The 14,118-nt window shown below is 43.2% G+C and overlaps 1 protein-coding gene across 3 annotated transcripts in view; it reads left to right on the forward strand.

The window, feature by feature from the left end:
* NCBP3 (nuclear cap binding subunit 3) overlaps nucleotides 1-13,074 on the forward strand; it is a 31,142-nt gene extending 18,068 nt beyond the window's left edge. For 2 of the 3 annotated variants that reach the window (XM_083172113.1, XM_083172111.1), the window contains 9 exons: nucleotides 1,777-1,896; nucleotides 2,414-2,517; nucleotides 3,758-3,866; nucleotides 5,057-5,156; nucleotides 5,422-5,519; nucleotides 5,820-6,090; nucleotides 7,714-7,862; nucleotides 10,186-10,359; nucleotides 11,606-13,074. In XM_083172113.1, coding sequence (XP_083028239.1) covers nucleotides 1,777-1,896; nucleotides 2,414-2,517; nucleotides 3,758-3,866; nucleotides 5,057-5,156; nucleotides 5,422-5,519; nucleotides 5,820-6,090; nucleotides 7,714-7,862; nucleotides 10,186-10,359; nucleotides 11,606-11,841 — 1,361 coding nt within the window. In that variant the 3' untranslated portion in view covers nucleotides 11,842-13,074. The remainder of the gene's footprint in view (nucleotides 1-1,776; nucleotides 1,897-2,413; nucleotides 2,518-3,757; nucleotides 3,867-5,056; nucleotides 5,157-5,421; nucleotides 5,520-5,819; nucleotides 6,091-7,713; nucleotides 7,863-10,185; nucleotides 10,360-11,605) is intronic. The other variant, XM_083172112.1, reaches the window with a different exon arrangement.
* The last annotated feature ends 1,044 nt before the right edge of the window (nucleotides 13,075-14,118 follow it).

The raw sequence follows: 14,118 nt of genomic DNA on the forward strand, positions 1-14,118 counted from the left end.
AAATGTGTGTGTGTGTGTGTGTGTGTGTGTGTGTATATATATATATATATATATATATATATATAACAATACAGACACTACAAGACAAATACACATAAGACATACAGTTGTGCATATTTAAAACATTTCAACTATTACAGTTCACATTGAGGTTTCCTTCTAATATTCATATTATCCTGCTACCTCATTTTTATTAAGTCCTATTCCAATCGCATCTATCATACCAGTTCAACTATTGGAGTATAGTCTAGGCAACCAACAAAAATAGGAGAGAATCCAATAACAAAAAGAGTAAATAAGATACGAATATAGATGGAATAATAATAGATCTCATCGGTGGATGGCTAGACAGAGAACAACGGTTCCTGTACTATTGAGAGAATGTTATTTTTAGAGATTATCTCTCCTCCCATATATCCAAAAATTTCTAATTTAACGTTCTAGGAAACATACATATATTACTCATAGGAGTACATACCAAACAAAAACATTATACAAATAACATACAGTTGCGCATATATTAGACCTTACTCCTGATTTGATTCATGCTAAAATTCCCTTCTAAGAAAACAATTATCTAGCAGCCTAATGTGCCATGGGGAAGTTATTTTAGTAGAGTCATCGTGGCCTGGTCCTGAGTGTCTCAGCACACGATCCCAAGAACATGTCAAGTGTTAACAAGTGCCCATCTTCAATTGTGGTTGGTGTGTCTGATACAAACATATTTAGTGGATATATTGATACTAACCAGTCGCTATTGATCGGTATCGTGCCAACTCGCTATTCTATACATGATTGTTGTAGCGTTTCAATTAGTAAAGTGCAGCTTGTGCAAAAGTAGAATATTAATAAATCACAGCTGTGAGTGATGAAAAAGGAGAAGAAAAAAAAAAGAGAGAAAAAAAACTTCTTATACTTTTATTAATTATGGTACTAGGAATAGTACCACTTCCCCCAAATACCAAAGAATTTATCTATTGACTTTCTAGAAAGATATATATATATATTTCTCGTTATCCATAGTACAATTAACCAAGCTAGTCCATTCATGAATCCTTGGGCCACTTTTTGCCATCCAGGACCGGGCAATAACAACTTTAGCTATGGCACATAGGTTAATCAAAAGCTGTCTAACTTCTGGAGACATACTACCGATAGGCCAGACCCCAAGGATAAGCTCCAAGGGTAAGAGATTTTGACATGGAAGCCCTAGTTCCACCAATATTCTCCCAATCCCTTTCCAAAACGTCTGCAAGCTTCTGCACTCCCATAGGAGATGCCAGAAGCTGCAGTCCACTTCATTACATTTTGGGCAGCGATTACAGCTCTTTTGAGAAAATGTACTGATCCTTTGCGGCGTTAAGTATGTTCTGTATAGGATATTTATTTTTATCTGCTGTGTTCTTAAAGAGTAAGTGGCCAGACTAGGAGCCTCCAAAGCAGATCTCCAATTCTCGGCATTCACTTCAGGGATATTACTAGCCCATTTTTGAATCAAACCCCTCGTTTCCTCACTCTGGGTATTTGCCAATAAGTATTTATAGCATTTGGATAGATGTTTATTATTACCCAGGGTTTTAATAAATTTTTGAAAAAACAAAAAATATTTTAAGTTCCTTTACCCAATAAAGTTCAATAAGTGTGTGGAAGATACAGCACAGTAAGGTGCAGTTTGCAGGTGACAATGTTGGTGACTTCCTTTTTACTGTGCAGAACCGTATGTGATTGTTATTGGAGTCCTCTCATGCCAACAAGTGTGATCTCTCTTCCTACCAGGCAACGTAGTGTGGCTTGATGAAGTAACCGCGGCTCGGGCCTTGATAAATATGAGCTGTATGCCATCCGAAGCGAAGGAGAAAGCAGGCGGAGAAAGCAATTCTACAAAGTCCAAAACGGGTAATGATATCCAGTTCTATCGGCAGTATTCAATGATTTGTGCGAGCTGTGACAGCGAGCAGTGCTGCCTGCGAGCTGTGATCAGTATTCAACTGACCACCTGCACGCGGCGTTTCCCCTTCGCTAGGTTTGTGGAGCGAGGGGGAAACGGCGTATGTGGCCGCTGAAACTGCGAGACACTGCAATATACGGGCGATTTGTCATTCAGATTAGTCCGTATCATATCCGCATGATATTGTGCAACTGCGTACCCAGCTAAACAGTCCAGGTTTTATTAGTATTCATGCTCGAGTACAGATGGTAAAATCAAAATAAGAGCTACTAATGCAGTACCCTGTTTTCAAGTATGGCTATACTTAACAGACAACTATGATGCAATTTGTCAGTAACTAAGCATTAGGTGGTTCTTCTGCTCTGGCAGAGGTCATGTGTAATTATTTGTATGTTGTGGACCATTTGTCGCCATGCACCGCAGACCACATATCTATTCAAATGCTTTTGCTTCATCTCCCTCTAGACAGATACAATGACAGCTCTGGGGAGGAGACAGAAGAAGGAGAAGTGGATGAAGAGAATCCTAGTGATGCAGAAAAAGAGCCTGTGAAGAAGGCCTCAACCACGGTATGACTTCCCGGGCTACTCTTATGCATCATGATGAGATTTCTCTGCTCTTTGCATGCCTCAGTTTCCTTCATTGCAAGCTAGTATAATGTCCGACACCTAGGTCTGTGGAGGTGCTGTTCTCTGTGCCACCTCCAGTTGCCTCAGACTCCTTCCATATGGCGAGTCCAGCAGCACCAGGCCATACTACCCCCCCCCACCCCCCATTTTCCTTTTGCTAAGTAGAAGCCTAGAGCATATTGTAGAGGTAGTGTAAGTTAGTAGCAACCAAACCTTTGACCTAGACGACCGCTTTGGTTGGGAAAATGCTGCGCACAGATGCTCTATTTGAGGGCCCACCTGAAGGTGCAGATGTGACTTTCTGATGTCCCATTGTTGGATAAATGGGATATTAGGAATTGTATACTCGTTAAATCCTATTTTCTGTATACATTGTGAATCATTAACGGCCTCCCTGATTATTCTTTTGGTACTTGTTTCCTAAAACAGCGCCCACTAAGCAATTTGCTTAGTGGGCTATTCCGCGTAGGGGCATCGCATGGGCCATTTTAGAGCCATGGGATGTGCGATGCGATTTTCCTATGTAATTTATTCACTGCCATTGCATCTGCCGCAAAATCGCATGCGATCGCAGCGAGCCCCGCGGAATACATGTAAAGTAATCCGCGGGGCTCGCCACGCTTCGGGCTCGGTGGCTCGCTGCACTCACCACACTATATAAAATCAGCTCCAAGCCGACGTGGATAGTGGGGTAATGAAAAAGTCGGAGGACGCTTTCCGCCGCCCCTCGCAGCGCTCGCCATGCTTCGGGTGTGGCGTGGATAGTGGGGGGGGGGGGGGGGCGTTAAATCTATTTTTGGGACATACAATCATATTATTGTATACCTAATGTCATGGCATTGCACACCCTATATAATTGAATGCGATTTTGCAGGACATGCGATGCGATATAGTGGGGTACAATGAGGAAAAAAAAATTTACATGAAAAAATCGCATCGCATGCCGCTATAATGGCCCATGTGATGCGATTACCCTACGGTGCCGTACGTAGGAAATCTGGGCGCCGTGATAGGAAACAAGTACCATTCTTTTATTTTCTTCTATTAACAAGAGTTTAGTAAGTAAATCACACACATCGATATGATATTTTTGGGACTTTGTAATCCAATTACCAACAATTCCACTTTCCCTATGTTTTGCACCAATTGGCCTTTTTCATTCTCCTTTCTTTTCATGCAGACTGACACTCTCTCTCAGGCAGAGCAAGACTCACTAATGCAGAATGATCTTCGATCCTCCGTGAAACTGGTCAAGGGAAACAAGCTGTACATGAGGTTTGCCACTGAAGGTATGCAGGAGAGCAGTCTAAAACTCCCCAGGCCATGGAGAGTGACGATGCTTTCCGTGGCTTGTTAGATTCCCACAGATGCAAGTGATGTGTCTCTGTATGAAGAAGGGAAATGATCTTTGTAACTGCCAATCACCATAGTATCAAACTATTTCATGCAGATCATCTCGAGATAAAGGCTGGGTACACAAAAACCGATATATATCGATCTGATCAGGACAATATATTGGCCATATCAAGTTTTTTTTTTTTTTTTTACCTGTGATCACGTGCTCACATGGGTCATTCGCTGGGTCCTCCCATTGGGCGTTCTGCGTAGCTATAGCTAATGTGACGATCTATGCAAAGACGCCATGAATTCCAATAGTGGCTGCGAGCGATATATCATTCAGTGTGCACAACTGAACATTCTCTTGTTTCATTGGTGAGAGTAAACCTCTAATGTACCCAGCCTTATACCCCTTTCACACCAGAAAACGCAGGGACTTGCCCAGGAATACAATCCAGGGATCAAGCAGGGACGTTCCTGGGTTGGAACCTTTTACACCAGCCTAGTCCCTGCATTTTCTAGTGTGAGGGGGGGGGAGAGACAGCGCTGGGAGGGTGCCTATTAGCGGCAGCGGGGGTTCAGTCTGTGGTGATCCGGGCAGCGACAACTGGGGGCTTGTAGAGCTTTTTGGCGGGCAGCGGTGCAGGAAGTGTTGCTGAATTTGAAAATATTTTGAAAAGACTGACCGGATGCTGATTGGCTGAGAGAGTCTGGACAGTCTTTTCAATATTTCAAATTCATTAGTGCTTCCTGCCCCGCTGCCTGGCAAATAGCGCTACAAGCTTCCAGACACCGCTGCCCAGATCCCTGCAGTCTGGACCCCACTGCCCGGGTCAGTAGCTTTCACACCAGCTAGTAACCCGGGCCGGTTGCGGGAGCAACCCTGCTACCTAGCAGGGTTGAAATACCGGGGAATTTGGCCCGGGAACCTTTTGCACCAGCGCTAGTCGTTATTCCTGGGGCTAACCTGGGAATTTTGACTGGTGTGAAAGGAGCCTGGGCAGCAGAATAAACTTTTTTTATTTATTTTTGCCTATCTGACTATTAATGGTTCTAGATCTGCCTGTCTCTTTCAACTTTTAGTTTTATACATCAAAATGTTGCCATATATATTAAACCTTTTTAACTCGCTGTTTCCTAGAGGACAAGAAAGAGATGGGAGCCTCACGAAGAAGCCAATATTACATGAAGTATGGAAACCCCAACTATGGAGGCATGAAAGGAATACTCAGCAACTCTTGGTACATACGGAAACGTTCTAGACTCTGCTACCAGTAGACATTATTTCCATGTATAATATTGACCAGCATTATAAAATAACCTCTAACTGTTGTGGGCATCCTGAGATTTGTAGTGCCACAAGTTTTTTTGAATTTAAGGATAATAAAAAAATGTGTTGTGGGTTTTGATCATTAATTATAAACCTGAATCACATTTTGTGAAAGATGACGTCCGAAGCCCCCTGGAAGTAGTCTGATGTTAGAGCGTTATTGTGTTTGCCTGCAGGAAGAGGCGCTACCATTCTCGCCGTGTACAGAGGGATGTGACCAAGAAGAGGACGTTCATTGGAGATGATGCTCCTGCATACCAACACCTTCATTCAGGTAATGGAGAAAATAAGAACGGATGTACCCTGCAAATAAACTAACCCTAAACAATTGCAGATTTGGTCATTTTTTAGCAGTTTCCATATATCCACAATTTTTACATAATGTTTTCTTTATTTCGCTGTAACTAGCTTCATATGAAGCATTGCTAGTAGTCTGACAACCTGGCTGTAATTCTCTGTATTGTATACGGTGTATTTACAGTAGAGGTCTATGAAGATTGGTGGTGGTTAGTAGTGTGATGGCCTTTGGCCTCTATAGTTTGGCTGATGAGCTGAATATTTGCCTGATATGTAGGCCTGGTGAATGTTCCAGAGGAGCCCATAGAAGAGGAAGAGGAGGAAGAAGACATGGATGAGGATGATCGCGTTGTGGTGGAGTACAGAGATGAGCTGCAGGCTTATAAACGAGAGCGGGAGGGTGCACGGCAGTACGCAGACAGCACGTCGGACTCTGATGAGATGGATTACGACTTGGAGCTAAAGATGATCTCCACTCCCTCCCCAAAAAAGAGTATGAAGATGACCATGTACGCCGATGAAGTGGAGTCACAGCTGAAGACCATCAGGTAGAGTCCGACCTTCCAAATGTTTTTCTGGGCTTTCAAGTAGAAGGGGAGGTTGTGGCGGGATGCAGGTGTTATGGTGCAGCTAAGATATTTGATTGGGAACCAAGAACAGCACGGTAATGAATCGGTATGTTTCTATAAAATGAGATAAAAAATCTCCAAAATAGAACAAAACCAACTTTCCCGAATTTCTTTTTATATTAAAATGTATTAACAGTTGTTTCTAAACTTGATAAAGGCACCCTAGAAGTCCATGTTTTAATGATATCCATGTTTGACCACAGATGGTTAAATCTAAAATGACTGGGTTAATAAACTGAGCTCAAGCATGGCTATACGTTTAACCTGGATTCTTAGGTTACCGTGAGAACCACATTCATAAACCTCAGGAACATTACTCCATAACAAGAACACTCCTACACATCCCACCATATAAAATAATTGTATGTTTTAATAAATGTTGGTAATCTTGTTCTGTCCTGGTAGCCCAAGATATATTTTACTTAAGAAAAATCTGTAAATCAAGTAAGTTCCTCTGTGCACTAAATAACATCCTTTCCCCCCTCCCTTTGTATACTAGTTTAGATCTGTATATGACATGCCTTAACACATTTAATGTCATTTTCCTTGTTTATTAGGATAAGGATCTGTTTACATCGCCCACTAAAACGTTAGCAAATTAAGAGACAACATTTAAAATGAGTAAGTTAGTATCCTCGCTGAGCAGCTGAACCAAAGTACAAGTCCCTACTGATAAGTTGAGGTCAACCAGAGAAAGTCTTCTCCACTTCCTACCAGGAAACCTATTCTGCGAGTCCCCGTAATGCTGGAAAGATGCAGAGGCTGCAAACGTGTTTAGTTTCCATAAATACCCAGGGAAATCTGGAAGAGAGTAACGAGTTGTAAAACTGACTCCCTTTATCTTATGGCAGCCAGACACATTCCTAACCACCCAGGATTTAGCTGTATGGCCAGGAAACTGTTCATATTGTCACTGGTTGTCACGTGATCTAGCAATGACAATAAATGTCATTGTGGAAAAGTGCTACTAGAAGTATACTTTGCAAATGTAAACGGAGGTCAGTAGAGAAAAAGCTTCCAAACCAATATTTACTGAGGAATATGTTTGAGCAAAATCTGATTTAAAAAAAAAAAAAAAGACGCACAAAATAAATATCTTAAATTTCCATATAAGCTACCAAAGTAAAAGTGTATCTGCCCAACCAACTATTACTTGCTATTCATTGGAATGAAGAACACATTAGGAGATTTTACAAAACCATATGCATGATAGTATCAGTAATGACATTTTTCTGTGTACCCAGTAAATAGTTAACATTGTGCGCTCCCGCGGGTTATTGTCTGCTGCCCCCCCTGTCCTTTGTTACAGGCAGTCAAATCCTGACCGCATGGTCCTGGATGCAGCTGCTGAATGAAATCGTTCAGTGTGTGTGTGTGCACAATATCTTTTGCTCAGGAGTTCCAGGCAGTTCAAAGACAATCGTCTTAATGTTTACCCAGCTTTACTTCAAGCAAAATGTTGAAATCTAAGCTGGTTGCTGAGATGAAGAATATCCTTGGTTATTACATTGTCTTCTCTTTCTTTTTTTTTTTTCCGTACAGGAACTCCATGAGGTCAGACTCTACAAGTAGTGTGAAAAATCGTATTGGGAGTAAATCCCATTCTGAGAAACCAGCTGATGTGCGACTTTTGCTGGAGGAGAAGAGGCAGAGCACTGTGAGCAGACCTCCAGTGACTGCCGTGAAGTCAGGTGAGACCCATAGTATTATCGTGGTACCGTGAATGCACCATATGGGTTTTACCAATTCCCAAGCATTGCTCATATGTATGTGTTAACGGCATTCATGCTTTGCATTACTGTAAGGCAGCGATAATTAAGGTTGGATTTTTATGCTTAAACTGGGAAAATCATTCGGTGGGAGTGAATTGCACATGGATGTCACAGGATCGGGAATTGCTACAGTTTCGCAATTCACCTGCATAGTTACACTGTGTGTTTTTACGCTTTCTGGACGGCGCTAATTGCTCGCAGTTCTCTGCAACTTTGCAGATGAGCAATCAGGTCATAGTGCACTGAATGCTGGGGATGGGAATGGGGAGAGTGTTTAGAAAAATAGCTTCAATTAAATGGAAAATGACATGTAAAATCTTTGTTTCTGGGCCGTACAGTACCTTTATTTGTTCTTTCTATGCTCAGAAGGGCTACTTCAGTCATGTTTCTGTTTTGTTTGTATGAGGTTGCAGTAACTGGAATGACTCCTTTTTTTGCCTGTATATAATGTTATAAAATACAGGTTGAGTATCCGGGACCACAAGCATTTCGGAGAAGTGATTTTTTTTTTCCTGGTTTTTTTTTTTTTTTTTAAACCCTTCCCTTGTCCCCTGGTGGTGCCCCAATGGTCTCCCGACGTACACAGTGGCGGCCTTCACAGAAGCGTCTTCAGCAGTCTCAGGGGTGCATTGTGCGAGAGCACCGTTGACGTCACCGGCACAATGCACCCCTGGGAGACCGCTGAAGAGGATACCGAAGCCTGCCGTGGACACCGGGGGAGACCCGACCTGTAACAATAAACCTTTTGAATCTTTCTGGGGTGCATATTCGCTCCTACTTTGCATTACAAGCTGGATATATGAAGACAATGTAGTTTCTTTCTGTGCATATAACACCATAGCTTTCTGCAGGAGCCTCACTGCTCTGCTGTCGCGGGAGACCTGTCGCTTTCACTTAAAGCCTGTAGTTTCTGCTTTTCCATAGTATTATACATGCCGTCCTGTCCTTGCTGGCACATAATTACATGAGTGCAGTGGATCGGATTCTGCTTCCCAAAAGATTAATACACTTGTCTCCTGAAACACGCTGTTGCTTTGAACATAACTTGGCACCGATCACCTTATAAAACAGATCTTACTGAGTGAACAGAGATTGACTTTTAAGGTGCATACACACTGAACAATTTTTTTGACCAACTTTTATTACCAATTTCGGCCATTCTGAATGAAATTGGTTAAAATATCTTTCAGAGCGTTGAAATATTCTTTCGTCCAGAACACTGGGTTCAAGGGAAATGTTTTTTTTTTTTATTTGTTTATTGGTGGATAAAAATGCACTTAACAATGGAAAAAAAAAAACATCATGACAGTGAAACCGTAAAGTACATATATAATTGAAAAAAAGACAACATTGGAGAATAGGATGATGTGTGACCCTTTTTAACAGTTTTGTGAAGGGGAGCGAAGAGTTGAGAGGAAAAATTGAAAAAGAATCGACAGGGGAGGATAGAGGGGTGGAGGAGGAGGAGGAGGGGGGTAGAAATGAAGGTCAGGGAGTGGAGTAGAAGATACAGAAAAGTTGGAGGGAAGATTGGGGGGGGAGTGGAGGTCGTGGGTCCTCGGTAGGGAGTAAGATATCGAGTGAAGTATTAGAGGTCAGTCCAACTAGGCTCAGAATCATATGGCGACGGGTGGGGTGAATTGTTGGGTGGAGACCCAAGGGGACCAAGTAGTTTTGAATTTTTTGAAGGAGTGTTTAAGAATACTGGTCATGTACTCCATACGGTACACATGCCAGAGGCGGGTAATTAAGGAGTGCCTGGAGGGAGCCGCTGTTTTTTTCCACTCTATTGCAATCTGGCAGCTGGTTGCAGAGATCACATGACGCATTAGTCTGTTTTGTGGCTTGGACAGGGTTGGAACATCCAGAGGTAGGAAAAAGTATTTGGGGTAGTTTGGAATGGGGTCTAATGAAATTAGTCAAAAAAATTGTACAGTGCGTATGCACCTATAGCGCTATAACCCAATTCAAGAACTCCTTTACAGTATCCGATATATATATGAGCTGTAGGGCAGACATTTCTGTAGCCAGGCAACATGTGTAGATGGTAACACTAATCGTGCTTCTCAACCTTGGTTCCTGACACACTGACCACCTCACTGACCATTACCGCTGTATGCTCAGACAAGAGTCACGCCAAGAAGGAATTATTCAGAAACCTGCAATTGAAAGTTCTTATGTGGGACTTGTATGTCTCTTTAATGGCATGTACTACTTCTTTGTCATTTTGTTCTGGATGCAGATGTGCGGCAGAGGCTGGGAAAGCGGCAACATTCGCCTGAGCCAAGGAAGATCATAAGCAATATCTCCGTACCTCGCAGAGAACCAGTTTCTGACGTGCACAGCCGACTTGGTCTGCCGAAACAACAAATGGATGGAAAAAGACTTTACTCGGATAGCAAGGAGAAGAAAACAGGTCAGCAATCCACTGCATGTGTAGAAAGTATCACACTTGTACTATGATACGATTCCTCTGTATGGTACATCTATTGTTCTGCATGTTCCCTGTAGGTCTGAATCTTGTTTCCTATAGAGTACATTTGTAGTTTTACTAAAACAAAGGTTCCCATTTTTACATCCAGCTCATTGTAAATGTGAGTTTCCTAGCGATCCTGCAGTGATTTCACATCACTATACCAGGTCGGACCCAGCTGCGAACGGAGTTTGGTGCATTCACATTAAACCCGGGTCACCCATTATACAGATGGCGATTCGGGTTTAACACTTTTTAGAACCTGGGTCCCATTTCCTGGTTTGTCGACCTGGGTTATAAGCTTTGGTGCTTTCACACTGCATCATGACCTGGGTCGACACGTCCGCAACCTGGAAATTACCCGGGTCCAAGGTGCGGTGTGAAAACACCATTTTTTAATTTTCAAATAATATACATTGCCTGTGGATCTCCCATCCCACAGCAGGGGGAGTAGGGTGGAAAATAAATCCCTGATAACTCCTGCATTCATTGCATACTTTCCCTGGATCTTTGCAATGGCCATGTTTCTCCTTAGTCTCATTTACCAAAATCTGGGACATCTGCTATGGAATTTAGTTTACTATGCCTAAAGGTGGCCATACACACGCAGATTTATCTGCAGATCTGTCTGGTTGGAACAAAAACCTGGTTATGGATGTGAGCAAATGACAGTTGACCATTTGCTTGGAAATGCTGGAAAACTGACAAACTGTCAGTCATCCATAACCATGTTTTTGTTCCAACCAGCTAGATCTGAAGATAAATCTTACTAGTGTATGGGCACCTTAACCCTCCATTCTCGTAGTCTAGCCCCCAACCTCCCCTCCCGTAACCTAACCCTCCGTCGCCAGTAAGTCTACATTTCATGTGTTGACATTTTGACTACATCCCCAATTTGCTACTGGTTTGTACTGCAGAGCACTAGATGATATTCTAGTGCTGGAGTTGTGCCATAAGTAGCACCGTTCACTGTGTCAAGAACTACACTTAAAAATAAAATCGTTTTGCTGGGTCTGCAAATAAATGATTGTGCATTTTAATGGATCAATGCATTACCCCTTATTTCTATATATGACTAAATCTAAAAGAATGAGAAATTGCAAAGCATTTTTTATATAATTTGATTCTTAACCTTAATGTGAAAAAAAACATGGCCGCACTATGACCCCGCTGTGTCTTCCACTTTTAGGAAGCTTATGGAACCGTTTGGGAACTGCACCGAAAGACAAAGACAAAACTGTGGAGAAGAGAGAGAAGGCCGCTGTGACCGCAGAAGACGAGGACTCTGTGCTGCAGAAAGCCTGGGGAGCCATAATCAAAGAGAAAGAACAGATCCGGCAAAAGAAAAGCCGTCTGGACAACCTACCTTCCTTACAGATTGAAATTAGTCGGGAGAGCAGTTCTGGCTCAGACACGGACTCCTGATGGGTGATCACAATGGACTTGCACATGTTGGGACAATGGCTTTCAGCAACTTAAAAATGTGCCACCCCTGCCTTTCAGACAGCAACTGTTTTATTCAGACGTCGAGACACTAATAGTGTTGCAGCAATGTTCTCGACTAGCCTCTACAGAATCCGTGTGTCAACTTACTGGTGGATTAAACAAAGCGTATTGGGTAACATAGTGTTTTTCTTTGCTTATTATGTAACTTCTGTAAGGTTACTGTGAATAAGGATAAACACAGGTTTGTTTTTAACTTTTTTTTTTTTTATAAAGCTTTTCTTTTTTTAACCGCATGGTCAAATATGAAGTACGCAATGCCTATATCTGATAGAAGTCCTCACCACCTTTAGAGGGACTTTGTCCTTCAGGTTAATGGCAATATTTTGCGTTCCAGCTTGCTGTGTAGTATGCGTAACATAGACACGGGGCGGTGGAGAATATACATACACCTAGATATGTATAGTCAAAGATCGATACCTGGATTGTTGGGGTAGTGCATTTCTTTATTGCATTGTGCGCTATTTTGGACATAGTCCTTTTATCATTTTACTATCCATTTTTTACTCAAAATGTTTAACAAGTTTGTGAGATATGTCTGGGTGCATCTTGTACCTGGAGAAGGCTGCTGCTGTGTACACACAGTGAGATTTGACATTAGATTTTGACTATATAGTCAAAATCGCATGCAGATCGCACAGGATTTTTACCTATCGATCCCGATGCGCGCTCCCGTGACAGCACAAATCGAAACCCAGATAGACAGGGCAGCAATGACCATATAGTGCAAATCGAATGCAGATAGCATGAATTGTATGTAAATAGATTGCATAGCACTCGAATCTTAAGTCGAATAGCAAGGGAATCTCACCGTGTGTACACAGCATTCGATCTGTGATATGAGTCCTTGTAGTAAGGGTGTGATTTCTCCCCATGGCGAACGTGCTGGATTTGTAGAAGCTACGTTGTGTTGGCCATTGACCCGGCCTTCCTCTGTGTCTGGTTCTGCTCCCCCAGTATATTTATGGCATTTAGAACTGTCTGGGTGAATGTCTGTGCTCAGCAGCTGCTAGTTGCCATTTGTTTAACTGTATATTTGACTCCTTTTGCAGACCACCTTGTCCCAGGTTCTACTTTCAATGTACAGAACTGACCAGAAAACCTTTGTTTGTTCTTTATAATGTCAGTGTCTCATAAAGATCACACACAAATCAATGCTGTTTATATTTTTATTACTTTTTCCTTTAATTCCAGGTAGCTGTTTCAAATGACAAGACTGCACAATAATACAAATTCAAAACAAAACCCGTATCACTGTATTTAAATGCAAGTTTAACTGTTTTACAATATAGAAAACAAGTTTAGTAATAAGAAAAAAACAATCCTAAAAAAGGCCACAAAAATGTAGTTTCTATTCTACCTGATAACACGTTTGACAGCTTGGTGTAGAAGGCAGAGTCTGGTTACCTGAAGGCGTTGATCAGCCAGGAACGCACATTGAAAGTTAGCAGAGTCACTTAATCAAGGGAACACATGCAGGGTCACATGAGATAAATGCAGCTTTATTTACATATCTAAGTAGTTATATTCTGCATATTACATTGGACTATTTCCTTATTGGTATGCGCCATGGAGCTAGCCACAAAAAAGCAGCTAGCCACCACATCGGGGCTCGTCCCAGAGGCAGCTAGCCAGCACATCGGGGCTCGTCCCAGAGGCAGCTAGCCAGCACATTGGGGCTCGTCCCAGAGGCAGCTAGCCACCACATTGGGGCTCGTCCCAGAGGCAGCTAGCCACCACATTGGGGCTCGTCCCAGAGGCAGCTAGCCACCACACCGGGGCTCGTCCCAGAGGCAGCTAGCCACCACACCGGGGCTCGTCCCAGAGGCAGCTAGCCACCACACCGGGGCTCGTCCCAGAGGCAGCTAGCCACCACACCGGGGCTCGTCCCAGAGGCAGCTAGCCACCACACCGGGGCTCGTCCCAGAGGCAGCTAGCCACCACACCGGGGCTCGTCCCAGAGGCAGCTAGCCACCACACCGGGGCTCGTCCCAGAGGCAGCTAGCCACCACACCGGGGCTCGTCCCAGAGGCAGCTAGCCACCACACCGGGGCTCGTCCCAGAGGCAGCTAGCCACCACACCGGGGCTCGTCCCAGAGGCAGCTAGCCACCACACCGGGGCTCGTCCCAGAGGCAGCTAGCCACCACACCGGGGCTCGTCCCAGAGGCAGCTAGCCACCACACCGGGGCTAGTCCCAG

The sequence above is a fragment of the Crinia signifera genome, chromosome 2 (assembly GCF_055691185.1).
Source record: "Crinia signifera chromosome 2, ASM5569118v1, whole genome shotgun sequence".
Taxonomy (NCBI): Eukaryota; Metazoa; Chordata; class Amphibia; order Anura; family Myobatrachidae; genus Crinia; species Crinia signifera.